General features: G+C 44.7%; 1 protein-coding gene across 1 annotated transcript; it reads right to left on the bottom strand.

The window, feature by feature from the left end:
* Window positions 1-226: 226 nt before the first annotated feature.
* Window positions 227-21422, bottom strand: pdgfra (platelet-derived growth factor receptor, alpha polypeptide). The gene is made up of 28 exons (XM_055923009.1): window positions 21159-21422; window positions 17283-17361; window positions 16640-16924; window positions 16262-16525; window positions 15710-15840; window positions 14270-14432; window positions 13559-13751; window positions 13329-13444; window positions 12858-13157; window positions 12363-12763; window positions 12067-12235; window positions 11733-11922; window positions 11268-11383; window positions 10969-11095; window positions 10521-10717; window positions 9756-9850; window positions 9410-9542; window positions 8857-8961; window positions 8309-8419; window positions 7885-8038; window positions 6061-6218; window positions 5576-5691; window positions 4738-4860; window positions 4446-4557; window positions 4193-4292; window positions 3824-3929; window positions 2414-2649; window positions 227-2185 (listed from the first exon to the last, which is right to left on the bottom strand). The coding sequence occupies exons 2-28, from the start codon at window positions 17338-17340 to the stop codon at window positions 2044-2046; spliced, it is 4401 nt and encodes a 1466-aa protein (XP_055778984.1). The 5' UTR covers window positions 17341-17361; window positions 21159-21422; the 3' UTR covers window positions 227-2043.
* Between the last annotated feature and the right edge of the window lie 4908 nt (window positions 21423-26330).

Below are 26330 nucleotides of genomic sequence, written 5' to 3'. Positions count from 1 at the left end.
AGAGAGAACAAGCACAACTGGTGGCAAGCCGTTAGAAAATCGGAAGTGACGTCAGCCAGGTAAACTAACCCTTGACCCCTTCTCTTACCTACCAAACCATAATTAGAAACCGCCTCTATAAAAAGGTATCGTTTAGTTTTACCAGTTTTTATCATGGAGAATGTTGTGTGTGCGTGTGTGTGTCAAACAAAAAGAAAGAAAGGGAAACAGATTTCCAAACAAGAGACACTATTAAATCATTTATTGAAATATAAATCATCTGAATGTACATAATGCATAATGAAACATTGAAACAGGAGGATCATTTCCGGGTATTGGTGATAACTACCTATAATTACAGATACTGTACCGTGGATTATACTTCATACCTGTCTTTCACCAACTTCTTCCACTCTACATTCACAACGCTGTTGCCATAGAGAGGGAACCTTCCAGAGCCAAACCAAGCCCTTCTCTCAGCAAAAAGCCCAATCATTTCACACATCAAATACAAGGAAAATACAAAAAAAGTGCTACAGTTTTAATGTGATCACAGAGAACATCACAGTCGACGGTAGAGACAGACGAAAGCAGTGAGGACAGCTGGTAGGAAATACTACAGGACTAAACATTAAACATACACGTAATGATGTATGTTGCTGACATCACGTTATGTGTTGAAAACTAGTGTATTTAACATTGATACAACACATGTACTTTTGTCTTTGTACAGGACAGCAAAATGGCTGTACATACGACTTCAGCTAAATCACTGCTACCAATCAGAGCAACACATGCATAACGTCCTCTCTGATTTGGAAGATGTACCAGCTCCTTGGCTTTGAGAATCATGAGATCTGTCAAACTGTCAAATCAGACGACTATGGTGTTTTTCCTCACTTGTTCTCTTCCTTTATCTGCAGTGAATAACGCTCTGTGTTTATTATTAACATCAATTCATTACTATTATTACAATGGCATAAGCTTGAAAACAACAATTATTCTTGCATACTGTACTAATGCACATAAATGTACTTTGGCCCAGGTTCAATGCCACTCATACTTAGCATGAGTTCATTTTACAATTTGAATAAACAAATTCCCATTTCATAATTTACATAATGTAATGGATTATGTTCTATGGAGTCTAGTTTTGGAAGATAGTTGTATTCTTAATTTCAAAACCCATATCATCACCTTCTTCGACGCAGTATTAAAAAAATACATATTTATATATATATATGCGTGATAAAAAGTTTTTTTATTTTTATTGAACTGCTGCACTTATTTAGCTATTGACAACAAATGCTGTATAATTGCATATAAAAACATATACATAGTCCAGATGTTGTGCTTTTTAATCAAAGTATTACTACTGATTGTGCCAGCATCAGATATATTGTAGTTATAGATCATATGCTGCAGGTAGGTGAGTTGTGAAGTAAAGCTGTCTGCTGTGTAGCTGGCCTCGTACTGCTCTGTTTGCTGGCACTGGTGTGATGTGGTTTAAATAGTGGGTCTGTCTGTAGTGGTTCTGCATGGCCGAGATAAACTGCTGTTCATTCGGGGTCTTTGATTTTCACGCCTGATCCATTCTGATCCCTCCATCCATCCTTGCTTATGTTGCTGTTCGGAATGCCCATTACAGTAAGGTTCTATACATTTATATAAAAATCTATCTTCCTCCGTATTCTCCTCATGTGCTCTTAGTCCCATCCAAAACTGACCTTCTATCGAGACTCAGTAACCACAGGATAGTGGCGAGTCCTCAGTGTCCCAACTATCCATCTATCCATCTATCCATGCACGTCCCTCCAGCCCCACAAGGGGTGCTTTCTGAGGAGGGAACAGAAGGCATACCATGATCTAGCCACAGACTCATCCAAGCAGTGAAGTGGTTTTTCTCTGTCCTCCTAAGAGGACTGGAGGTGTGTGGGGCGGGGGATGAGGTGGGTTTGAGATAGGGGTGGCGAGGACGAGTGGGTGGTTTAAGGGTCTATGTTCAGGTGTCTTTCCCCCCAATATCCCTCTCTCTTTGGCAGGCTTTAGGTTTCTCCAGGCCTGTCACAGAAAGCTGTCCTCCACCAGCTCTGAGTCCAGACACATCTCATCCAATAGGGTGATGTCCTCCAGGGTCTCTCCTTCTCTCTTGGCCAGCGTGGAGCTGGAGCCCGTCTCTATGGCACTCTCCTCAGATGTCTGAGAGCTACACAGGACAGAGAGGAGCAGGTTAGTGTTACTAAACAGCTAATGGGAGTGGATGGGGTATAGTATACAGGAGTGACCATGGGTTAAATAAGACGTGTATCTCACTTGCTGGATTTGCTAGACAGGACTAGCACATGTTTTGGTGTAAAACAGTGTTATCAATCTGTACCACTTATAAGGGTCTGAAATGAAGATAGACATGTCTGACACTGAGGTGGTAGCATACCTGTGGCGATTCCTCTTGCAGTACTCGTCATCAGACAGGGGGTCCAGGTCAGGGAGGGGGATGATGTAACCACTGTCAGAGCTGAGGCGCTGCTCGTCGAAGCCACTCTCCCTGTCTTTCGACTTGCCCTGGTTCTTATAGGTGATCCCAACGTAGGTGTCGTCATTCTCCACCTGGACCCTGGTCACTGCCGGGTGGTCACTCTTCAGGAACTCATGGTTCACCCTCTCGAAACACTGCACAATCAGAGAAAGAGAGGGCACAATGAACATCAACCCATCTAGCAGCATTGGAGCAGAATGTCTACAGTACCATGCAGAAAACGTCGCTATACAGCTAGCTGTTTCTAAAGCCAAGAGCACTGTGCATATAAAGGAAATACTTTTGGCCTGTACTAGTCAGAGTTATTTAGTGCTCTGGTAACTCCCATATAGTACCTCCAAAACAGCTGCATCAGCTTCATAAATCACAAAACTCAGAAATCTGATGAATCCTAAAACTGATATAACACGTGAACCAGTTCAACCAGCTGTCATTGGTATGTGTGTTCTCACTCAGTCAGTCTGTTAGCCTGGTGGTGAGACCCATACAGTGAACCACATTTCCCACCCCACCCTAGCCCAGCCAACCTCAATCCGAGGTGCTAAAATGGGAGCCAGCTTCTCCACTCTCCTGGGCCATTAAAGCAGAGTAGTGGGGAGAGGAGGAGGTTTGATGTGCCACGTGTGGCGTGCTGTTTAATATGCTCGTTACGGTTAGCCTAGCCGGTGGACGAAGGCGAGACCTGGGAGCTGGGGCTGCTGTTGCTGCGTCACTACAGTGGTTGGGGCTGGCCACTGACCGCCAGCTGAAACATTAGCATTCTAATCACCGCCAGGGCTGGGCTTTAACACAGCGGAAATGCACAGCGCCCACAGAAAAACACTCGACTGGCAGAACCCACAGAAACACACTCGACTAGCAGAGCCCACAGAAACACACTCAACTGGCAGAGCCCACAGAAACACACTCAACTGACAGAGCCCACAGAAACACACTCAAATGACAGAGCCCACAGAAACACACTCAACTGGCAGAGTTCAGGGGAAGTGGTTGGAGTTTGTGAGTCTGGTTTTAGATGAACTTCTACACTTTATTAGTAATGTAGCACTATAACATGACCCAATGCTGGGGGAGGAGAAAGAGGATGGTTGACACACTTACTCCGCTCCTGGTGAAAAATAGGATCGGTCAGGTAAGGTAAAAGGGGGATGAGACTGATAGAAAGGAACATAAATGATAAGAGTGAAGAGTAGGTTCTAACTTCATAGGTCAGGGTCAGAAATGAAAGAGACAGGGAGATTAGAAAGCAGGTGTGAGGAACCCTGTTAGGGGCCGTTAGGTCAGAGGTCATACAGTAGAGACACCCACCCTCTTGTAGCCGGAAGGCAGCAGTGAGGCCACGCTCTCACTCAGGCTGAAGAAGGAAGGCCTCTTCTCAGGCTCACTATTCCAACACTTCATCATCATCTCATACCTGGAGGAGGGAAAACACACTAGTTAAACAGATAGAGCAGGACAAACAGTGCAGGGAGGAACAGCATGGTATCATTTAGTTAGAGTCATGCCATGGCATTGTACATCACAGTTTAGTACTGTGCGTTCGACTTTTACAGCAGTAGTACATAGCCTTCCGAAGTATTTTCATGTTATCTAATCCAGTGTTTCAAAAAGTGTTTTGTCATAATAATGTACACAACACAACATATAATAATTATATAAAAAAATATATGTACATACACATCAGCGGGGGCGTGCTCAGGTTTGGCCATCCTGTAGCCACTCTTGATCTTGTTGTAGAAGCTGGAGTCCACTACCATCCCTGGGTATGGGGTGCCACCTTTAACACAAACACACTGCCATCAGTACACCAGCAAACACCAGTACCACTGTCAACACACTGTATCTACACACTGATCTGGAGTCAGCCGTCTCGCTAACATGCTGCTGTTAACGTGTCACTGAAAAAGGTCAGGGGTCAGCTGAGCTTCACCTAGAGAGAAGATCTCCCAGAGGAGGATGCCGTAGGACCAGACGTCACTTAGGGTGGTGTACATGTTGTCAAAGATACTCTCAGGAGCCATCCACTTCACTGGCAGGAAGGTCTGTGGTCAACACAGAGCGCAGACGGATAAAACACACTGCACTCATATAAAGGACAATACAATAGTGGACCATACTGGACTGCTAACATGAACAAGCAGGGGACAAACCACCTTCACAGATACATGTTTAAGCTCATCAGGGTACACAAACAGCCAGTATCGTCCTAGAGGAATACTCACGCTGCCTTTGGAGACGTAGTTGTTGTCGTGCATGATGTCTCTGGCCAGGCCAAAGTCACAGATCTTTACTATCTTCCCCTGAGAGAGCAGGACATTCCTGGCAGCCAGGTCCCGATGCACACACTACACCGCAAAATTCCGCATTTCATTCATCTCAATTCAATCAAAACACACATCCTTTCCTTTAATTCTCTCTCACCTCCTTGTGTTTGAAGGGTGGCTTTATGGCAACAAGCCAGCCTAAGACACGGCCTTGACTGACCACTCCGGCCCAGAGTATATTCAAGGATAATAACTAGGAGGCTGTTATGAGGAGCTTATAGCTGCTTTGTACCCAGTGTAATTCCAGGGTGTTCTATATAAAGACCTGGCCTGTCTCCTGAGCAGTGAGCTCAGCCTTCACAGGGCCGCTTATCACACAACCCCTGATTTAGCCAACCTCTTGGCTTTCACAGCTGTCATCAAGCACAACAGCAGCCCACAACCTGCCTGCCATCATTACCGTGGTTACCCATGAAATGTACAGTGTTGACGTGGCAACCGACCTACTCCCTGCTGTGTACCAACAGACAGGACAGAACCAGCTTGCCAGTGGCTCCAGCTTCTGCTAAGCCAATGGAATCATGTCGCCACCACTTCCTTCTTTAGTTGCTAAGTCAGACCGTTAAAAGATGGATATGGTTTCCTAGGCTCACCTCTGTGTCTCTAGTTGATATCGTTACCTGTCTGTTGGGTAGCTATTCTATTGTATGACATCATCCCCAGCCCACCGCACTGAACTAACATCATGTTACCAGTCCCTCTGATCTACAATCATTCCCAGCCCTTGGTCACTCACGTTCTTAGAGGATAGGAACTCCATGCCTCTGGCCACCTGGTAGGTGAAGCTGAGCAGGTCTGTGGTGCTGAGGCCCTCGTTACCATCCCCTGACAGCATGTTGTCCATCTCACTATCTGGATCAGGAAAACACACAGACACACAAACCCATTTAACTTTAGTCGGTCTATGAGTGAGTGAATAAAGTGTTTGTATGTTTATGTGCATGTAAATATAGAACTGGTTGCTGTAACCTGTTTATTCCTAATGGCAGGGAGAACGATGCATTATTATGTGTGCTACAATTACCCGCTCTATATGATTACAGGCCGGCCCAGGCAGGCCTACATACTGAGAAGGGTGGACTCCTCAACACAACCAGCACTGACTTAAACCCTGCACGTCAGCCAACGCAGCCAAGCCACACGGCGAGAGGGCAAGGAGAGTTAGATTAAGAGAGGAGGAGCAAAAGGGAAGAGAAAGAGGCTGTCAGACTGTGTACTCACCACCCTTCTGTGATGGCGGGTGGTTGTATTCGGACCTCTGGATGTCGGAGTACTTGGAGGCATCACTCATCTCCAGCATGGGCACATACTGCGTGGTGTCTGCCTGCTTCATGTCCATGTAGTCCCCTTTACCACTCTCAAAGGACAGGATCACATAGCTGCATGGTGACAGGGAGGGAGAGAGGGAGAAGGGGAGGTTGGGAAGAGACCAACAACAGCCATGTTGGTTCTCTAAGAAGGCCCAGTGTACTGTATGTCGTGAGGTTCCCTACATAGAGGGTGTGGTTGATGGTCAGGGTGGTTGAGATTAAATCATGGTGTGGTCACACTCTGAAATGTGGTCATTGTGAGTCATCCGTCAACACAGATCAGCAAACACAGACGAGCTGAACAGAGACCATTAACAGGTGCCAAACAAGAGTAATGTGATTAGCCTGAAAGCCGAGTACCACTTCAGACACAAATTTGATTAGTGGAAGACGCCAGACAACCCCCTCAGCCATGAGAAAGCCTGGGGTAGGGTTACGTTATGTTACTGAGCGAGTGCAGTAAAGTGTGCAGTAAAGTGCTGTGTCAATGAGACAGAATGACTGAGTGGGGTAAAGGAGGAGCAACTGAAGAGAGGGACACACGACAGAGGGGTGGGTGTGTGTCTGTGTCTGTGTTTCCTGGCCTGTGTGTGAGTGTGCGCTCCTGTGTATGTTTTCGGAGCTGATCCTATAGCCCAGCTAGCACACAATGTTCTGAGAACCATATGATTCTTAGAGCTTGGTTGAGAGCGTGGTTGTCCTATCGTTAAGTTGCATACAACCTTCTGTGATTGGTGCAGAATACCCAGCTAGCACATAACATTCTGAGAACCATATGTTTCTTAAGTGGGGATTTCAGTACTTCAGCATAACGCTTCCTACAGGTTTCATCATGGTTCTATTTAAAGTGACGTTCTGAAATTGTTCAGAGAATGTTAAGAAACAATGTTCTTCTGTGAGAATTTCAGTTATTCAGCATAATGTTTTCTGCAGGTTTCCTCATGATTATATTTAAAGTCATGTTCTCTGAACATTAAGAAAATGTTCCATAAAAAACACAAGAAACCATTAGTAATGTTCAAAGAACATTCTAAGAGTGTTATTTAAAACATATACATTCCAATCTCAGCGTCAACAAGACTCTCTCTATCCTCTGTGTTCAGGAGTGTTGGCCCGCCCACTAATTGGCCACACCTAATCTTAATGAGTGCTTGTTTCCTTTGAAATGGGATCTGTTTGAATAGACTAAAATGAACAGCTTTGTATGAGTAAAAAAAATGGCATGTTTGCGCCATCCTAGTGGCGCAGTGACTTATTCCATGGATAAAACACACAAGATCATAGGTTTGAATCTCACTGACGCCGTGCCACAATAAACATTTTTATGTGTTTCCATGATTAATACCTAAGCAAATTAATTTCCATGTGTCTTATCTGTTCAAAACCGTTAACCTAACCTAGCAAGGTTATTAATTCTTATTGAAACATGTTCTCAGAACGTGATTTAATTACCTTCAAATAACCCATAATTTATGTTCTCAGAACGCTAATAAAATCTCCCAGGAAAACTGTCAGGGAATCACAGTAAAATGTTCTCAGAACCTCCCTACAACTTAAAAATCTACATTCCCAGAACTGGCTAAATGTTCACTTTCCTTTCTCAGAACGTTAAAAAACATTCAGTTTTACCAGTCAGGAAACGTATGGGTTCGTTCCCAGAACCAATGCGAAACCAAAAAAGTAGGTTGTCACAACTTCCAAGGAACCAAATGTGCTAGCTGGGATGTCTGTTTACCTCCTGCTGCTCTCGTCTGCAGGGTTGATGCCAAAGATGTCCAGGTCTTTCTTGGTCTTCTCTGGGTGCACGCTGATGAAGTTTTCTCTGTTCTTGTGCAGGTAGTTGACAAGGTCTCCATAGAAGCAGTACTCAGTGATGATGTAGGTGGGGCCTGCATGGGAACAGAACAAAGAGATAGAGACACAGGCGTCAGTCTGCTGGCTAGTCTTATCAGAGGCTCGTAAAGGCTAAAAGCAACGTCAAGAGGGCAAGCTTTAACACTCATAAAAATCCTATTAAAATACCACATCCACCATCGGCTCGGAGAGAAATGGCAACTTCCCTTCTTGGCTATCAAAACTGTGTGTGTGTCTGTGTGTGTGCATGTGCGTGCGTGCCTATAAGCATATGTGTGTGCGTTCATTTGTGCGTGTGTAGTCACCTGACTTGGTACAGGCCCCAAGCAGGTTGACGATGTTGAGGTGAGGGCCCAGGTGAGTCATGATCTTCAGCTCTGACATCAGGGCCTGTTTCTCACTGGAGCGGGCCGTGGCTGCAACGAGAAACAAATCAATCACACCGCAACTGTCAGTCCATCACACACAATCAATCAACATCAACAACACCCATCAATGCCTGCAATTGTTTCATCAATCACAACGTAAGGGAGCACACACACCGCACCGAATGTGGATCTGCCGTGCAGATGTGTGTGTTTTATGGACCACCCGCTGATGGACGTCTGACTGACAACATTTTCATGTGATCCTACGTGTAGAATCGGTTTGCACTCAGTTGACAAATTACGGCCGGCACTCCGTTCAGAGGTGCTAAGTACTCTCGGCCGGCAAAGGCTACCGGTGTGTCTGAGCCTAAAGGTATTGTTGTGACTCTGATGGTGTTCAAGGACACAGCTCTCTCCAGGCAATCTCCACAGGCCTTAATGATCCTCTCTATAGCTGTCTGTATAGCTGTCTGTGGTCAACTCACGTTTCAGCATCTTCACGGCCACCTTCATGACAGGCTGGGAGCGGCTGAGTCCGTATGCAGTTCCCTCCACCACCTTCCCAAACGCCCCGGAGCCCAGGATACGTCCTGCGGACACACCCAACATGGCATACGATCAGTTAACATGGAGTGTAAACAAATACACAAACGTAGACAGGCAAGCAAACAACAACAACACACACACACACACACACACAGACAGACAGACAAAAACACACGTACACACGTCTGCCTCTGCCCTCTCATCAGTGACTTCCCCAGGTCCCCAGTGGTTGAGATTCTCTTTGATCAGTGAGTCACAACCCAAACCCTAGGCAGCACGTCCCAGCCACCCCTGTCTGCCAGGCCAGATGGCCTTATCACATCTTCACTTCAAAGACCAGAGGGAGACATCCAGACCACAGCCTGACCAGAACACGACCATCAGACCATGGTGCTGTGACACTCTGACCACCCGAACATGGTGATGTGACACTCTGACAAGAACATGACCACAGTAAGATCACAGAGAGAGGAAGCAGTGCAGCCGACTCACCCAGTACGAGCCCATCGCGAGAGAACTCCCATCTGGAGTCATAGGGTAGCTGCATGGGGTCCACGTAGATGTACTCATGGCCATCAGGGCTCACTGACTCTATCACCCTCCAACGGATCTCATAGCGAGGCTTCTGTAGGACAGAGGACATAGCAAAACAGATCAGTACCTAAGTCTCTAGGACACTTAAAGTGTAGATGAATGATTTAATGATTCGGTGAGTGAGTGAGTGAGTGAGTGACTGAGTGAGTGAGTGAGTGAGTGAGTGAGTGAGTGAGTGAGTGAGTGAGTGGGTGGGTGGCTGGGTTTGTGCTTGTGTGTGAGGGGCATTGATCATCTGCTGTACCTGTTTCCAGATAATGACCAGAACAATGAGTGAGATGATGACAAAGACCAGCAGCACCAGGGCAGCAGCAGCTACAGTCAGCTCTGAGTGAGGGTCTGTTCAGGAAGAGAACCACCACACACACATGAGATGGAGAGCACAACATGGAGAATGCCACAGAGAACAAAAATAACATGGAGAAATCAATGTAAGTCAATATGGGAATGTTAGTTTGATGAATTGAAAACCCCCAAATGAGGTCAAATATGAAGAACTTCAACATGGCAATCCAAATACCCTATTTAAATGGTATAGTTCAGCATGCAGTCTCACATCCAATCAGCCAAGCCAGTGGGGCTTCAAAATATGTGTTGAAGGGATTAAGGAGATGGGCAGGGTTGGGGAGGGGGGCACAGCTGGAGGGGCCAAATGGCTTAAACTACTGGAGATTCACTTTTCACAGTAAAAGTCTCCCAGGCTAACACACAGCTGCACAATGACCGTGTGGGACACGCTGCCCCACCACAGATAGCTTTACCAGACAGCTGCCTCAACACTGACAGCCCAGCAAAGTCTCTTCAATGCTTATCACTTTTAAAGTGTCACAAAGGGAAGCAACTACAGGAAGAAACTAGCTAGTAAAAGAGGAGACTAGCGGAGGGAGAAAATATATCGCAGGCAAAATGGCAATCTAAGATACTGTAAATCTATTCACCACTCTGCCAACCGTGTTTGTTGTTTAACTGAAGGAGGAGGTAAGTGTGACTTGATGAGTGTATGTCTCACCTTGTGACACCAGTTTGACCTCCCTGCTGACGGCGGCCATCTCATTCCTGGCCAGGCAGCGAACGGCCAAGGTGTTCTCCAGATGCCCAAACATCACCCGACTCTCCAGCTGTTTGTCCTGGTCCATGTGCGCTTCCACAGTGATCTCTGTGTTGTTGGTAGGCAGGGGCACCCACTGAGACGAGTCATTGGCACAGCTGGACAGGGTAGGGAGGGAGGGAGGGAGAGAGGGAGGGAGGGAGGGAGGGAGGGTAAAGACATGAGACCAAATGATACCATGACATTGTCACATTGGGCATAGCACCATATGAAGTGGCCAGGTAGAGGTGAACAATGTACAGTAGGTGTATGTGAATTGTAAGAAAGAAAACGGGCTATTGTTGGACTGAAAGAGATAGAATGGAGAGATGAAGAGGAAGAAGGCAGGGTCGTGAGAGTGGGCCCTTACTGTTTTATGTTCATGCAGATGAACCACTCCACCTTAGGAGTGGGCATGCCTCCAGCGATACACACTACAGACTGGCCTGTGGCTGAGCCATGGTGGAGGTCCTTCAGGTCCACAATGACTGCAGGCACTGGACACAGACAGAGGGAACAGGGAGTCAGACCACAATACAGACACAGAGAGAGGGGGAGCGAGAGAGAGAGGTGGGTAAAAGAAAGAGTGTCAGGGAGTATGGAAGCCCTGTTAGTCAGGAAAATAAAGGTAAATCCAAATGAAGTGATTGGAGCATTCCTCTGCTTCACCTTTGACCTGCAGGCTGAAGTTGTGGCTGTGGGTCTGGTTCCCGTTCTGCACTCTGATGGTGTAGTTCCCACTGTCCTCCTCTTTGGCCCGAATCAGGGTCAGAGCACTCTGGTACCTACAGAGTCCAAACAACATGTATGATTACACTCTAATCATGGCAACCAGAACCAAATCTCATGAGCACGCTGTTAAGTCTGTCACGAGAGACTAGTCCCACTAACATCGCGCAACAACACCAGACCTTAATATTAGCCATCTGATCATCCTAGGTGAACTGGGAACCTGTCATTGGCCACAGAGTGTTGTGTGCAGGATGGTGGTATATCCTATCTCTTCAGTCAGTGTTGAATAAAGTCAGAGGAAGTCTCACCTGATCTTGCTGACCTGGACATGTTATTAGCCAATGAGTGTAGTGTGCGAGTATTTAGGTGTTGTTGAGTGGTGTCAGAAGAAGTCTTTCTCACCTGGTCTCGCTGACCTGCCGGAGGCTGGTCGTTATCTCAGCTGCCACGTCGTTGAGAGGGAGGCCATCTTTGAGCCATGTGACCTGAGCGCTGGGAAAGGAGTCAATGTCAGCCTGGAACTGTCTGACCTCATCCAAATCTGCTGACTCCTGTGAACTGAACGCCGGGCGCAGCGACACGAATGGCCTTTCTATCAGGACAGAAAATGGAGATAGAACCATTAATACATTATGTAAAGGTTACAGGTAGTTAGAGCAATCTACCAGTTATAGCAAGATGTTGAACCAAGATTATTGCCTTGATATTAGGTAAATAAACAGTGACACAAACGTACCATAGACAGTGATGGCCAGCTTCTTGGTCTGGTTCTCGTTGCTGATGATGTCAGTGATGGAGCAGACGTAGATGCCGCTGTCTTTGGCTGAGGCCTGGGGGACAGTCAATGTGTACTGGATCTCCTGGTCCCTCTTATTCTCACGCACCGACTTCAAGCCCCGGGCCGCCTGACACACACACAGACACACAAAAGTTAGACCCATTTATAATCAAACAAACAAATGCATTTTAAAATGAGTCAACGAATTTCCTCTCCAATAAGAGAAAAATAATTATGTATGTGCTTTTGTTTACCAGTTTTCCAGGGTACTTCCAGTGGTCTTCCAGTATCTCAGACCCCCGGGCCACACAAATGACAGTGATGGTGTCTCCCACCAAGAGGGCTGTCTTCTGGGCCTTCAGCTCCACACGCAGCTCCGACCCCCCTGCCCAGCCGTGGACAATGTACTCCTCACTGAGGTGCTCCTCTCCGTTGACGAGGGCCTTACAGACGTAGGTTCCTGCGCTGAAGAAGCCCACGGCACCCCTCTTGCTGTCGTAGACCGCCATGGGCACGGCCTGCTGGGTATCAGCGTTGACCAGGGTCACATTGGCACCGGGGTCCGACACGCGACACGGGATCTCCATCTCATCGTGACCATTCAGGACGTGGTTGCCATAGGGCACAAGCAAGGGTACGAAGGGCACCTCTGGATCTGAGGAAGTGAGAAGAGGGCATGGTAAGTTTCCTATAATTCAAATTGCTAGCACAGATTGAACTCCAGCACCACAGTGCTGTCTTCCCTATACCTGGAACATATATGTAGATGCTGCTGTCCTCTCCCTCCTCAGTGGAGTTCCCTCCTTTGTAGGAGCAGATGTAGAAGCCAGTGTGCCCTGCTGTCGCGTTCTCTACGGTAACCGTGGTGATGAACAGGCCGCTGTTGTCCTCCTCGGTCTGCTCTGATAGGTAGACGGGCGTGTCCCAGGCCAGCTCTGCCTCGCCTCTGCAGGTCAGGGTGAAGGGGGTGTGGAGGGGAACAATCCACTCCTCTCTCTGGGGGAACAGCACTGGCGCTGAGGCTGGCTGGAACAGTACTGGGCCTGATTCTGGAAGACACACACACATAGTCAGACATATTGTCAGATATAGGACGATACTGAGATAATACACACACACTGACGCATTCAGTTGCTAACACATTTGAAAACATAGAAACATAAATGCATGTTCACACACATGTAGAAGTGCATTTTCACTTGGCTTGAGGTTATTCTCACCTTTCACTTTGAGGGTGAAGGAGAACTGGTCAGTGTAAGCGCTGCTGAGGACTATGATGGTGTAATTCCCACTGTCCTTCTCTAGTGACTGCCGAAGAGTCAGAGTGCTCTGATAGCTGAGAGATGGGCAGAGAACCACATAGCTCAGTGCAGCACACACCACACAGAGCTCCATAGACACACAGACGCACAAACACCGGCGTTGTTATATACAAATGTTATGATCTTACTGGTTGCCCGCCAGACGTCTGGTCTTGGTGAGGAAGTAGCTGTTCTCAGTGATGGTGATACCGTCTTTCAGCCAGGTGACTTTAGGAGCAGGGAAGGCTTCAATACTGATGGTGAACTCTGTCTCCTCCATCATACTGACAAACTCCACCGCTCCGATCCCACTGTGGTCCAACATCACAAAGGAGTTCTCCTCTACAGAGAGGGGTGCAAAAGAGAGGAAGTAGAAGAAAAAGAGAGGAATAGAGGGGGGACACCCCGAAGGAAGGACAAGAGAAACCGAAAAAGAGAAATGAAAGTCTGGCACACATCTGTTGAAGCCATCCCATAAAGCATCGGGGCTGATGATGAAAGCAGAGGTGTGCCTCGACTCTACTGTAGGGAGACTGCAGAACCCCTTCCCTCTAGCGCCTCATACTGACACTGACAGGCAGGATGAATTAACTCTACGCATTAATGTGAATTCAATGAGACTACTTTCAAAGAGTCCAACCAAGTAGCAGCTGGATTCAAATACATCTTAAAAAATCCCAAGTCGTTTCTGTTTAATACATCTACAACTAAGTGGTATTGGTAATAAATATAAATGTTTTTGAAGGATAGGCAATGTCTTAAGACAAAATGTCTACAATGCATGGTTTGACTGGTGATAAACATCACTCATATTTTTCCAATAAGAATTTTGGATTGGCCATAAGGATGAGCGAGCGTACCGAAGACAGTGACAGCCACCATGTTGGCTCTGATCTCTCCATTGAAGTTGTTGGTGATAGAGCACTCATACACCCCACTGTCCTGAGAGGAGGCTGCTGGGATACTGAGAGTGTAGACCACTCTATCAGGCAGAGTCTGCTTCATCTGGACTGCATCCACAGCCTAGATAGAGGAACAAGAGGACAGGAGATTAAAACCACTGTAGACACAAACACACACACACACAAACACATGCACACATGCATACACACAAACACACACAATCCCCATCTCTAGGAAATAAAATATATTGTCTCTACTCTTCTGCGCCTTTTTACAGGTTTAGTGTTAAATTCTGTATGTCAGAGCAGCATGTCTCTCTATCTGTCTGTGAGCTGATGGTTAAAACACGTGCTGGTCCACAGGAGATAAATCAGGACCCAAGGCTTTTAAAAGCCTGTAATTGCAACTGAGACTAAAGCCAGGAGTCAGAAGTCCTGAGTTCTAGTTACCCCAACTGTCTCTGGAAAAGGGCTTAGAGTAATCCCACCACTAAAACAGACGCTCTGTCACAATGCAATGCAGGGATTACCGAACAGTACACACAAAGAGAGTGTTGCACACGTACATTTTAATCCACATAGACACTTCAGACAAAGTCTCTATCCACTACCCATACTACTATCATATACACTGGCACACAAACTTAAATGAACTAAATTACGCATGACTATACACACGAATGGACAAACTCGCATTACCTCATATAAACATGCCATTGACCTAACACACACTCAATGCTCAAACACATCCACACACATCCTAAGTTCACTGGGGTTACGAGGAGGTGGGGCGCATATCTGTTCTACACATCCAGAGGTCACAGATGTCACGTGATTCACTGTTTCCCCTCCTTTGAACTTCCTCCTTCCTTCTACCCATTTGCCCTGTTTTTTAACAAACAACTGTCTCACTCCTTCCCTCTGTCTGACTGAGAGAGAGCTGGGGTTATAGTACCATGATGCACCATTTGGCTCCAGCCCTGGTAATGGACACGGCGCTGAGATACAGCTGTACTTAGTGACACATACCTTTAACAACTAAGGCCCATCCATCCTCAGAGTTATGTTACGCGGACCCACACTGTGCCTGAGCCCAAGCCATTCATCACTACAAGAAGACTGGGGAGATGAATCAGACGTAGTGACACCAAGAGGGATAAGGGATGAAAAGAGAGAAGGAGAGCTGGATCGAGAGCCAGAAGGAGACAGACTAAGGAGGAAAGAGAAGTGGGCTACGGAGAACGGACGACAAGGAGATATAGATATTATTAAAAGGGAGGTAAGAGAGGAGGCTAACACGGGAGAGGAAGTAGAGGAAAGAGGGAGGGTGTGGGAGGAGTGACAAACACCGACAGACAGAGAGAACGAGTGAGACGGAGAGAGGGATAAGGTCCTTGCCTGTTTCCTGGGGTGAAGCCACTGCTGCTGGTAGGGCAGTCCTGGAGGTGCCACACAGGTGATGTTGAAGGGTTCCCCCAGTCTCACTGCCTCCTCGCTGGCCTTCACCTCCACATGGAAGTCCTCCATCTCTGTACAGACCACCACAGGAACAATACGGTCAACGGGGACAATATGGTCATCTACAGGTCCCTGCATGGTCAACTGCTCCCCCTGACAGCCATGAGGTCATCCCCCTCTCAGAGTTCACTGCAGGGTGATGCCATCACACTCTCTCCGTCTGTCTGACAACAACCCTGTGTAGTCATCTCCCCTGGTACTAATGACATGATGTCATTTCTTCAATGCAGTCAGATCACCCCACATCTCTCGCTCTCTCTCGCTCTCCCTCTATTTCTCTCTCTTTGGTAAACAAAGACAGTTTTTGAAATAATAAAATATATGCCATTTAGCAGATGTTTTTATCCAGAGCGGCTTATAGCCATGTGTACATACAACCACTGTGATATGAAAACTAAGCAGCGCAGCCAAATCATCCACATCTGGACTTACGTTTGTTGTCCTTCACGGTGTAGATGTCACTGGTCGTGGTCACGCCGTTCACGGTGGTCTCACAGACGTAGAGTCCAGCGTCCAGGTTGCCAATGAAGCCGATCTTGTTGTCATAAGCAGCGTCCACCTCTACTCCACTGGGAGCCCTCTTCAGGACCACCGGGGAGTGAGGGTCTGACACCCTGCATGGGATGATGGTTTCACCAGGATAGACTAGAACTACCATGCTACCTGGCTCCTCAGGCACGAACGGAACATTGGGATCTGCACAAGGCAAAACAAGGTTATTCAGTCAGAAAACTGCAAGCTATGGGAAGTAGAATAGAATAGAATAAAGTGATGGTGCATGGAAATGACAACCATTTCCACCAACTTTACCTGGGACAAAAACGTATATGACTGCCTCATTGTCTTCATCATACTCTTCATCGCCCTCTTTGTCTTGGTATATGCAGGTGTAATATCCGGTGTGTGTCACGGAAGCGTTATAGATGAAGAGCGTGGCCGTGTAATATCCAGGCAAAACAAATGTGTTGACGGGTAAGGGCTCGACCCAGGCAACGGTCCTTTTACTAGTGCAGCTGATGTTGAACACGGAGAGCGGCTCGAGAACAAACTCATCTTCAGTTGATACAATGGTCGGTGGCATCAGTCCGCAGGTAACTAAAGGAAAGGGCAACAGTTCACTGAACGTCCATAGGGTAATCAATACAAAACAATACAGGTTTTTAACAGTGATAAAACTAAAAGGCAGGTTGTTTTGATTTGCAACGGAATCTGACTAATGAACACACCCAGGGGTGTATTCATTACATCTTGGAACAGAAACCATTTACTGTTTAAGAACCAAAATGAAGCAAACAGATCAAACGGAAAACAAAATGAGGAGGGACCTACCTGAATTTGTCCCAATATAAACTCTAGTTTTCGTTGCAAAACATTTTCCGTTTGGAGTAAATGTTTTAATGAATACACCCCCAGGTGATAGAAAGGTTTTTACTTATTTAAATTAGCTTCTTACCTGATAACAACCCAAACAAGACCACCCCAATGATGAGACATGTCTTCATTTCATCCATGGTCACGGATGGTTAATTCAGCTAGAAGAGTGGAAACACAGGCAGGTCAAACATGGTTCCACCAGATGTTGCAAAAACAAAACTATCAGCCTAAGCGAAGAGAAAATACATTGACTCATGGTAGAAGATACCTTTGTCTTTTTGGAAAACATTGCAATTTGATCAATTAAAATCAATAGGTGGACTTTTATTGCTCCAGCACATCATTTAGACTGACTGTCTTTCTCCTTATTCCAGTTGTAACTGTGGCATGCCAGGTCTTGTAAAGGGCACAATGAGTCAATGATTACGCTGGTTTGTTCTTGGGAGATGTTTATTAAAACGTTGGATATGGTTGAATAGCATAGGGGCCAAGGTTAAAAATAAATTCAGGCACTGAAATCGCTAGGGGGCGACATAGTTCACGTTTTGCTTGCATCAGGCATCTTCTGGCTGTAAATCCGTTCTCCAGCAGGAAAGTTCCTTTGTTCCATGTCATCTAGAGGAATATTATATTTGTGTGGCTAGGTAGGCTACAACCTTGCAGACTGTATTTGTCTTCTCCATACAATGCACATTGGTAGCAGCAACATGAGCTGGATGTGCATTAGGCTATATAGAACTACAGAAATTGTGTGCTCACATTCTCTTCTTATTGCTTTGAAGTTTTAAATCTGGCCTTCTCTATTTTCCATTTGATTGATTTACCTGCCTAATCTAGCACCCTTAATCAACACATTGAAAGCACTACAAACGTTTTCAAATAGACCTATATTTGTTTGTGTCTACAAATAGGCTTGATTTCTTCACTGCAACTGAAAATCTAGACATTACCACCATACACTCTTAAAAATAAAGATGCAAGTGGGAACTAAATAAGGTTATTGAGAGCGATGCAATAGGGGAACACTTTTTGGGTCTCTGAAGAACCATAAATGGGATGGTTCTTTGAAGAACCATAGAAAAATCCAAAACCAGAAATGTTTCAGCTCTCCAGAATTGGAATTCCTGTCGGGGTTTAAACCTTATTTGCATATTTCCCAGGGTGCCTTTCAAGGGAATTTTAGAGTTACCAGTACCACCCATGAATATGTTTGCTAGTGACAGAGACATGGTTGTTGCATTCATTCCTTTTCAGGACTGTGGCTTTCACTAATTGAAATCCTAAGTAACTATGTTATCATTAAAATTGTAATAGTTAAGATAATTAATATTCATAAGGCCTTCTTTAGAGGGCCTAGTTTTCCCCTAACACAGCAGCATAAAGCTCTTAGTTTAGAGGCTGCATCAGGCCTGCATGTTACATCATGATACCTTGCAAAGAGATGTGCAATTCCTATTAGAATACACACAGAATGGTGATATTTTTTGTTGTTTTTATGACTGCTAGGGTTGGATAGACTTAGACATGACATTATGAGACTACTACATCTAAACTGTAACAACCATTTCAGTAATGGGCGTAATAAATACAAGTAACCGATTAGAATAGTTTAGAAAAATGTATGTTATTCATATTTGAGTAGAACAAGATTAATAAATCAATCAATGTACATGCAAAAACATAGATATTGAAGCAAACAATTTGAAAAATGAACCTGCAATATAGTATGCTGGGAAATATGATAATGATGCGTGTGGTTTTGGTTCAACTCTGTATTGTTAACACCAACACCAACACTCTTCTACGCCACTGAATGTTAATTTAACCCTTTACAGTGTTAATGTAACTCGTGAATTAACACTAGGAATGTTACACTGACAAATCAACACTAGTTAACACTGGCCAATTGTCTGTGTGCTATGAAAGGGACACATCTGCAGGCTTCAGTATATTTAAATAACATTTTAGAATTCCAAAGAACTGTAGATGCCACGTCATGAACCCCACACTTAAGTCAAAGGTTATTTATCGTGCAAGAGTTTTCCAAGGAACCTTAAGAGCTGAGGAAGAACCATTTAAGAACATTTATTTGTTTCAGTGTTGGCTTGTAAACCAAGCAACTCGACCAATATACGTTTTATGGCTGTTAAATAACTAATCTAGGTTTAATCTAGTTTGCCGTTTGGTCATGTTCTGGTCAACAGACATTTTCCTGGTCTGTGTGTTATCTGTCTGTCTGTCTGTCTGTGATGTTCGGACCCTGAATCCCATCAGAAAATGATCCGAGACAGACGCAACTCCAAGCTCTAACACTGAAAACATTGGAAACATAAATGCAGTCTACCAGTTTTACTCTAATCTATTCTTTGTTTTAAACAAATTTGTGACTATAGGATAATTATTTAAAATGATCTACTAATTGTTCTAATCTCCCATTGGGGCGATTAAAATAGTCTACATTATTTTTTATCCATTATCAAAATACCATTTGTCTTATAACAGTTTGCTGCTACTTTGACTGTAAGAGAGTTGTTTGTGCGAATCCGCTCTGTCTCATCCCGGACTGGCTAATTATGACTGGCAAATCAAACCCAGGGTTAGAGGGCCTATAATTAAGAGCCCCCTCTGAAGAGAAGTCTGTAAGACAAACATTAGCGTGGGAATCCTGACTAATATACTTCCGACACTTTTGCGCACATCGTTGGTGTAGGACATTTCCTATCCAGCCTGTTGTGCAAATGTGCCGCTTGTCCGCTGGTTCTCCTCTCCCCTATTTTCCTCACCCCCGCCTACAGTACAGTCCCAACAAATGTGCAGCCTACCAAACGCGCCGTTCTGGGCTTGACACTTTGGAGCAACAGCTGAGGGAGGGATGTTCAGCTCACTGTCCTCCACAGACACTTAAACTGTTAAATGCAATCCCACATGTGCAGAATTGATTTCCATGGGAATATAGCAGAGAGATGTACAAAGATAGCATTTCGAAATGAAAAGGGTGGTTGGGGCATTGAGGCAAGCAAGGCAGTGAGTTTCACTGATGAAACACTTTAACTGTTCAATCTGTTCTAAATTTGACTTTCGTGCAGCGCTCAACTCAATTATTTAAATCTTAAGAAATATAGTGCATCATTCAATTGTAATCTAATTATGAATACTTTTCTTGGTGGCAATATGCGTGTAGGCTATTTGCATTTTGTTGTCTGGCGCACTGAAATTACATCCAACCAGGAATGGGGTCCCCATTACACTACTTTTTTTTGTAGTGGGTCTCAAAATGACTCTTGTGTCTAACTTAAAATCCGATCGGCTACAGCCTGCTTCCCATCTCATCAAGCAAATCCCAATGCACATTATTCCATTTAATTCCACACATTCCAAGCGCAGAAACGAAAACAACTTGAAATCCACTTTCCAATGTGTTTCCCATTAGATGAGAGGGCAGGCAGCGCTGTCCCACAATGGAGGCTCAGTTCTCGAGGTGACACCTCCAGGAGTAAGGCCGAAATTGAGCGCTTTTATCCATTCGAGTTTGCAACATTTCTCCGCTCGTCTTCCGGAGGTGAGACCATATGTTGCATGGTAAACTGAATCCCGTTCAATGATGAAGTAACACATAGCCTGCAAGCTAATGCATCTTCAAAGTTTAAACACGAATTGTGAAATGTTTCCTCGTAGCGAAATTAGGATAATGAAAGCCCCCAAAGTGTGATGGATGGATCCGGTCTGATGAATAATTTCTTATCAAGAAAATTGTTCCCAATGTTGTGCCATAATAAAAAGCTAAGCTATTTTGTGAAATTTCACAAAGAATGACATATTCAACTAGACGAAAAGTGGTCCGGTTTAGTAACTTTTTCATTTTTTCAGTAAAAAATTATCTAAATTAATAGGATTCTTGAGAAAATTAAAGTTTGCAAAAATGAAAAAGATTAGCTAATGTGTCTAAAATACAAACCTTTTAAATTCCCTTGGACTTTTGCGTCTCGATGATAAATCCCAGTAGAATTAAATCAGGAGCATAAAATCACTCCGGTGAGGGCTCCTCTCAGTGAAGGCTCCTCTCCTCAAGTGTGTAGTAGTAGTAATCCTATGGCCACGATCCTTCACTCTGGGAGCTAGCATATGTGCACCCCTCCGTCTGCATCCACGACCGCGCTCACAAATGCGCTTGAGCTACAGCGACCTGTAATTGATTCAACGTTACAGTCCATCCTTCCCAAAAAAAACTAATCATCTGGCTCAAAGTAAATAACTCTCAGGAAATGACCCCCTCTACTCCGCTCCAGCATGGGGTTCCTTTCAAAATAAGAGTCCTAGCTGTTTTCTCAGTAAGACTGGAGCGGGAGTCAGATTTCTCTGCTATGTAGTGATGTAGGAAAGGGGGAGAAATAAGAATCCGGTATAAAGACTATTATAGAAGGAAAGCACGCAATATACATTTGAGTTATCAAGCGACATTTAAGGATGTTTGCGCAAAGACGCAAAGGGAACAGACTGTCAAATGTACAAATGTGACCAGGGTTGTTTTATGAATTATTAAGATGGCCTATGTTTAAAATAAGTCAAATAAATGTGATTGTCATACACATCTAATTAAATAGTAACAATAGTATACTAATAGTTTGTATTTGGAGAGTTGCGGTCTAACATTAGTGTAGCCTAGAGCTCATCGGCACTTTTCAAAACCCGAAACTTGGAAACATGATCGTCCAAGCCTCCATAGCGCATAGGGGGCGCTCCAACACCATGAACTACACAACTCAAATCTCTCTCTCTCTCTCTCTCTCTCTCTCTCTCTCTCTCTCTCTCTCTCTCTCTCTCTCTCTCTCTCTCTCTCTCTCTCTCTCTCTCTCTCTCTCTCTCTCTCTCTCGCTCTCAACCACAAATGTGCTTCATTTAACTCTCAGATAGAAAAACTTCCAGTCATTCTTATTTTTTGGGGCAATAGCTTATAAAGAAAAACAACAAAATTATAGTTGCTTTGTTGGCAGATTTGGCACACCATTGCCTCTGTTTACGGACTCTGTGAAGGTGATATGTGACTCCCTGCCTCACCCCCGAACATGAAGCTCTCCTAACAGACACACAGGATAAAGGGTCATTATGAATTTATATCTCACTGCACTCAGCGATACGGAGCCAGGTCAGATGACCAGGCCGGCTGACCTGGCTTCTCTCTCAGCGGCACTTCCAGCGGTGCCCGGCCCGCACCGCAGCGCTTCCCTTGCAGAGAAACACATCTCTCCAGCCGCTCAGCACGATGACTTCCACATGTTCCTGGCTTAGACGAAGAATCGCAACAACAAAAAAACGGTGTACCTTTTTCTCCAAACAAAGAAGTCAATATTTTGTGCCTAAAACGTGTAGAGATCCTTACTGTTGGCTCTCATTTTCTGTCACACTCTACAACAACACATTCAAAACGTCAGTCCATTAAAATAGTAAGTTAATTGGGATTTTCGGAATTGTGATTTGTTTGAAGCAAATTGGCTATATAAAAAAAACTGAACCAATGGATTGCTGCACAAATCAGTTGGATACCTACACTATTAGGGTTCATGTGTAGCCAATTGCTTTCAAACATTTTCATGCGTAGCCTATATGGGCCAGCCAGAGCTCACTTTCTGACAATCTCTCGTCTAAGTTATTCATTTCTTTGATCAAGATTCAGAGACAGTATCATGGCTATAACCAGTGTTACTTTTTCCAACTCTGTAAAAGGTCAGCTGACCCTTGAGGATGCTGTTTGTGATAACTGTTTCTTGCATCAACTCATATCTATCAAGTTGTGTTTGTAAACAGGTATAAGGGTGTTCTCTGGATATATGATTACATTTAGATGTTGATTCAACATTCCACATTTCTAAACAGGAGTGGAACGTCATGTATGGCACTAATGCGCAACTGTCATGTCACACACAAACACACACACACACACACACACACGCACACACACACACACACACACACACACACACACACACACACACACACACACACACACACACACACACACACACACACACACACACACACACACACACACACTTCCCAGCATTACCTAATACATAATCATTATAGTCTACACTTAGTACACCAAACATTAGGAACACCTTCCTAATATTGAGTTGCACCCCCATCCCCTTTTGCGCTCAGAACAGCCTCAATTTGTTGAGTCATGGACTCTACAAGGTGTCGAAAGCGTTCCACAGTGATGCTGGCCCATGTTGACCCCAATGCTTTCTACAGTTGTCTCAAGTTGGCTGGATGTCCTTTGGGTGGTAGACCATTCTTGATACGCACAGGAAACGGTTGAGTGTGAAACACTCAGTTGCAGTTCCGGTGCGCCTGGCACCTACTACCATACAGTGGTGGAAAAAGTGCACAATTGTTATACTTCAGTAAAAGTAAAGATACCTTAATAGAAAATTACTCAAGTTTTATTTTTTATTTCACTTTATTTAACCAGGTAGGCTAGTTGTGAACAAGTTCTCATTTACAACTGTGACCTGGCCAAGATAAAGCAAAGCAGTGCGACACAAACAACAACACAGAGTTACACATGGAATAAACAAACATGCAGTCAATAATACAATAGAAAAAGTCTAAATACAGTGTGTGCAAATGAGGTAGGATAAGGGAGGTAAGGCAATAAATAGGCCATAGTGGTGAAACAATTACAATATAGCAATTAAACACTGGAGTGATAGATCTGCAGAAGATGAGTTTGCAAGTAGAGATACCGGGGTGCTAAGGAGCAAAATAAATAACAGTATGGGGGATGAGGTACTTGTATAGGCTATTTACAGATGGGCTATGTACAGGTGCAGTGATCTGTGAGCTGCTTTGACAGCTGGTGCTTAAAGTTAGTGAGGGAGATATGAGTCTCCAGCTTCAGTGATTTTTTTGCAGTTCGTTCCAGACATTGGCAGCAGAGAACTGGAAGGAAAGGCGGTCAAAGGAGGAATTGGCTTTGGGGGTGACCAGTGAGATATACCTGCTGGAGCACGTGCTACGGATGGGTGCTTCTATGGTGATCATTGAGCTGAGATAAGGCAGAACTTTACCTAGCAAAGACTTATAGATGACCTGGAGCCAGTGGGTTTGGCGACCAATATGAAGCAAGGGCCAGCCAACTAGAGCATACAGGTCGCAGTGGTGGGGCTTTGCTGACAAAGCAGATGGGACTATAATAGACTGCATCCAATTTGCTGAGTAGAGTGTTGGAGGCTATTTTGTAAATTACATCGCTGAAGTCAAGGATCGGTAGGATAGTCAGTTTTACGAGGGTATGTTTGGCAGCATGAGTGAAGGATGCTTTGTTGCGAAATAGGAAGCCAATTCTAGATTTCATTTTGGATTGGAGATGCTAAAATGTGAGTCTGTAAGGAGAGTTTACAGTCTTAGACACCTAGGTATTTGTAGTTGTCCACATATTCTAAGTCAGAACCGTCCAGAGTAGTGATGCTGGACGGGCGGGCAGGTGTGGGCAGCGATCGGTTGAAGAGCATGCATTTAGTTTTACTTGCATTTAAGAGCAGTTGGAGGCCACGGAAGGAGAGTTGTATGGCATTGAAGCTCGTCTGGAGGTTAGTTAACACAGTGTCCAAAGAAGGGCCAGAAGTATAAAAAATGATGTCATCTGCGTAGAGGTTGATCAGAGAATCACCAGCAGCAAGAGCGACATCATTGATGTATACAGAGAAAAGAGTCGGCCCGAGAATTGAACCCTGTGGCACCCCCATTGAGGCTGCCAGAGGTCCGGACAACAGGCCCTCCGATTTGACACACTGAACTCTGTCTGAGAAGTAGTTGGTGAACCAGGCAAGGCAGTCATTTGAGAAACCAAGGCTGTTGAGTCTGCCGATAAGAATGTGATGATTGACAGAGTCGAAAGCCTTGGCCAGGTCGATGAATACAGCTGCACAGTATTGTCTCTTATCGATGGCGGTTATGGTATCGTTTAGGACCTTGAGCGTGGCTGAGGTGCACCCATGATCAGCTCAGAAACTAGATTGATTAGCGGAGAAGGTACTTTGGGATTTGAAATGGTCTAGTCTGTTTGTTAAATTGGCTTTCGAAGACCTTAGAAAGGCAGGGTAGGATAGATATAGGTCTGTAGCAGTAGAGCGTCTCCCCCTTTGAAGAGGGGGATGACCGCGGCAGATTTCCAATCTTTGGGGATCTCAGACGATACGCAACAATTTCGGCTGATAATTTTAGAGAGGGTCCAGATTGTCTAGCCCGGCTGATTTGTACAGGTCCAGATTTTGCAACTCTTTCAGAACATCAGCTATCTGGATGAAAGATACATTTTATTTTACCTTTATTTAACTAGGCAAGTCAGTTGAGAACAAATTCTTATTTTCAATGACAGCCTAGGAACAGTGGGTTAACTGCCTTGTTCAGGGGCAGAACAACAGATTTGTACCTTGTCAGCTCGGAGATTCGAACTTGCAACCTTCCAGTTACTAGCCCAACGCTCTAACCACTAGGCTACCCTGCCGCCCCAAATGGGGGAGGCTTGGGCAAGTTGCTGTGGGGGGTGCAGTGCTGTTGACCAGGGTAGGGGTAGCCAGGTGGAAAGCATGGCCAGCTGTAGAAAAATGCTTATTGAAATTCTCAAAAGTAAAAGTGAAACTCACCCAGTAAAATCCTCCTTGAGTATAAGTGTAAAAGTATTTGGTTTTAAATATCAAAAGTAAATGTAATTGATAAAATATACTTAAGAATCAAACGTATGAATCATTTCAAATTCCTTATATTAAGCAAACCAAACAGAACCATTAAAAAAAAAAAAAGTACATTTACGGATAGCCAGGGGCATGCTCCAACACTTAGACATCCAACACTCCAACACTTAGACATCATTTACAAATTAAGAATGTGTTTAGTGAGTCCGCCAGATCAGAGGCAGTAGGGAAGACCAGGGATGTTCTCTTGACAAGATTGTGAATTGGACCATTTTCCTGTCCTGCTAAACGTTCAAAATGTAACAAGTAATTTTGTGTGTCAGGGAAAATGTAAGGACTAAAAAGTACATCATTTTGTTTAGGAATGTAGTGAAGTAAAAGTAGCCAAAATATAAATAGTAGAATAAAGTACAGATACCCCAAAAAACTACTTA

The sequence above is a fragment of the Salvelinus fontinalis genome, chromosome 5 (genome assembly GCF_029448725.1).
Source record: "Salvelinus fontinalis isolate EN_2023a chromosome 5, ASM2944872v1, whole genome shotgun sequence".
Lineage (NCBI taxonomy): Eukaryota > Metazoa > Chordata > Actinopteri > Salmoniformes > Salmonidae > Salvelinus > Salvelinus fontinalis.
Note: the sequence above shows the minus strand (reverse complement) of the source record. Positions and strands in the feature narration are given on the sequence as shown.

Excerpts from the sequence above, each read along its gene's own strand:
- pdgfra (XM_055923009.1), bottom strand. The coding sequence starts at position 17,340 with ATGGATGAAATGAAGACATGTCTCATCATTGGGGTGGTCTTGTTTGGG. Across the intron at positions 13,752-14,269 it reads GGTGGCTGTCACTGTCTTCG|AGGAGAACTCCTTTGTGATG; the intron begins GTACGCTCGCTC and ends CCCTCTCTGTAG. Across the intron at positions 9,851-10,520 it reads GGTCAAACTGGTGTCACAAG|ACCCTCACTCAGAGCTGACT; the intron begins GTGAGACATACA and ends CTTCCTGAACAG.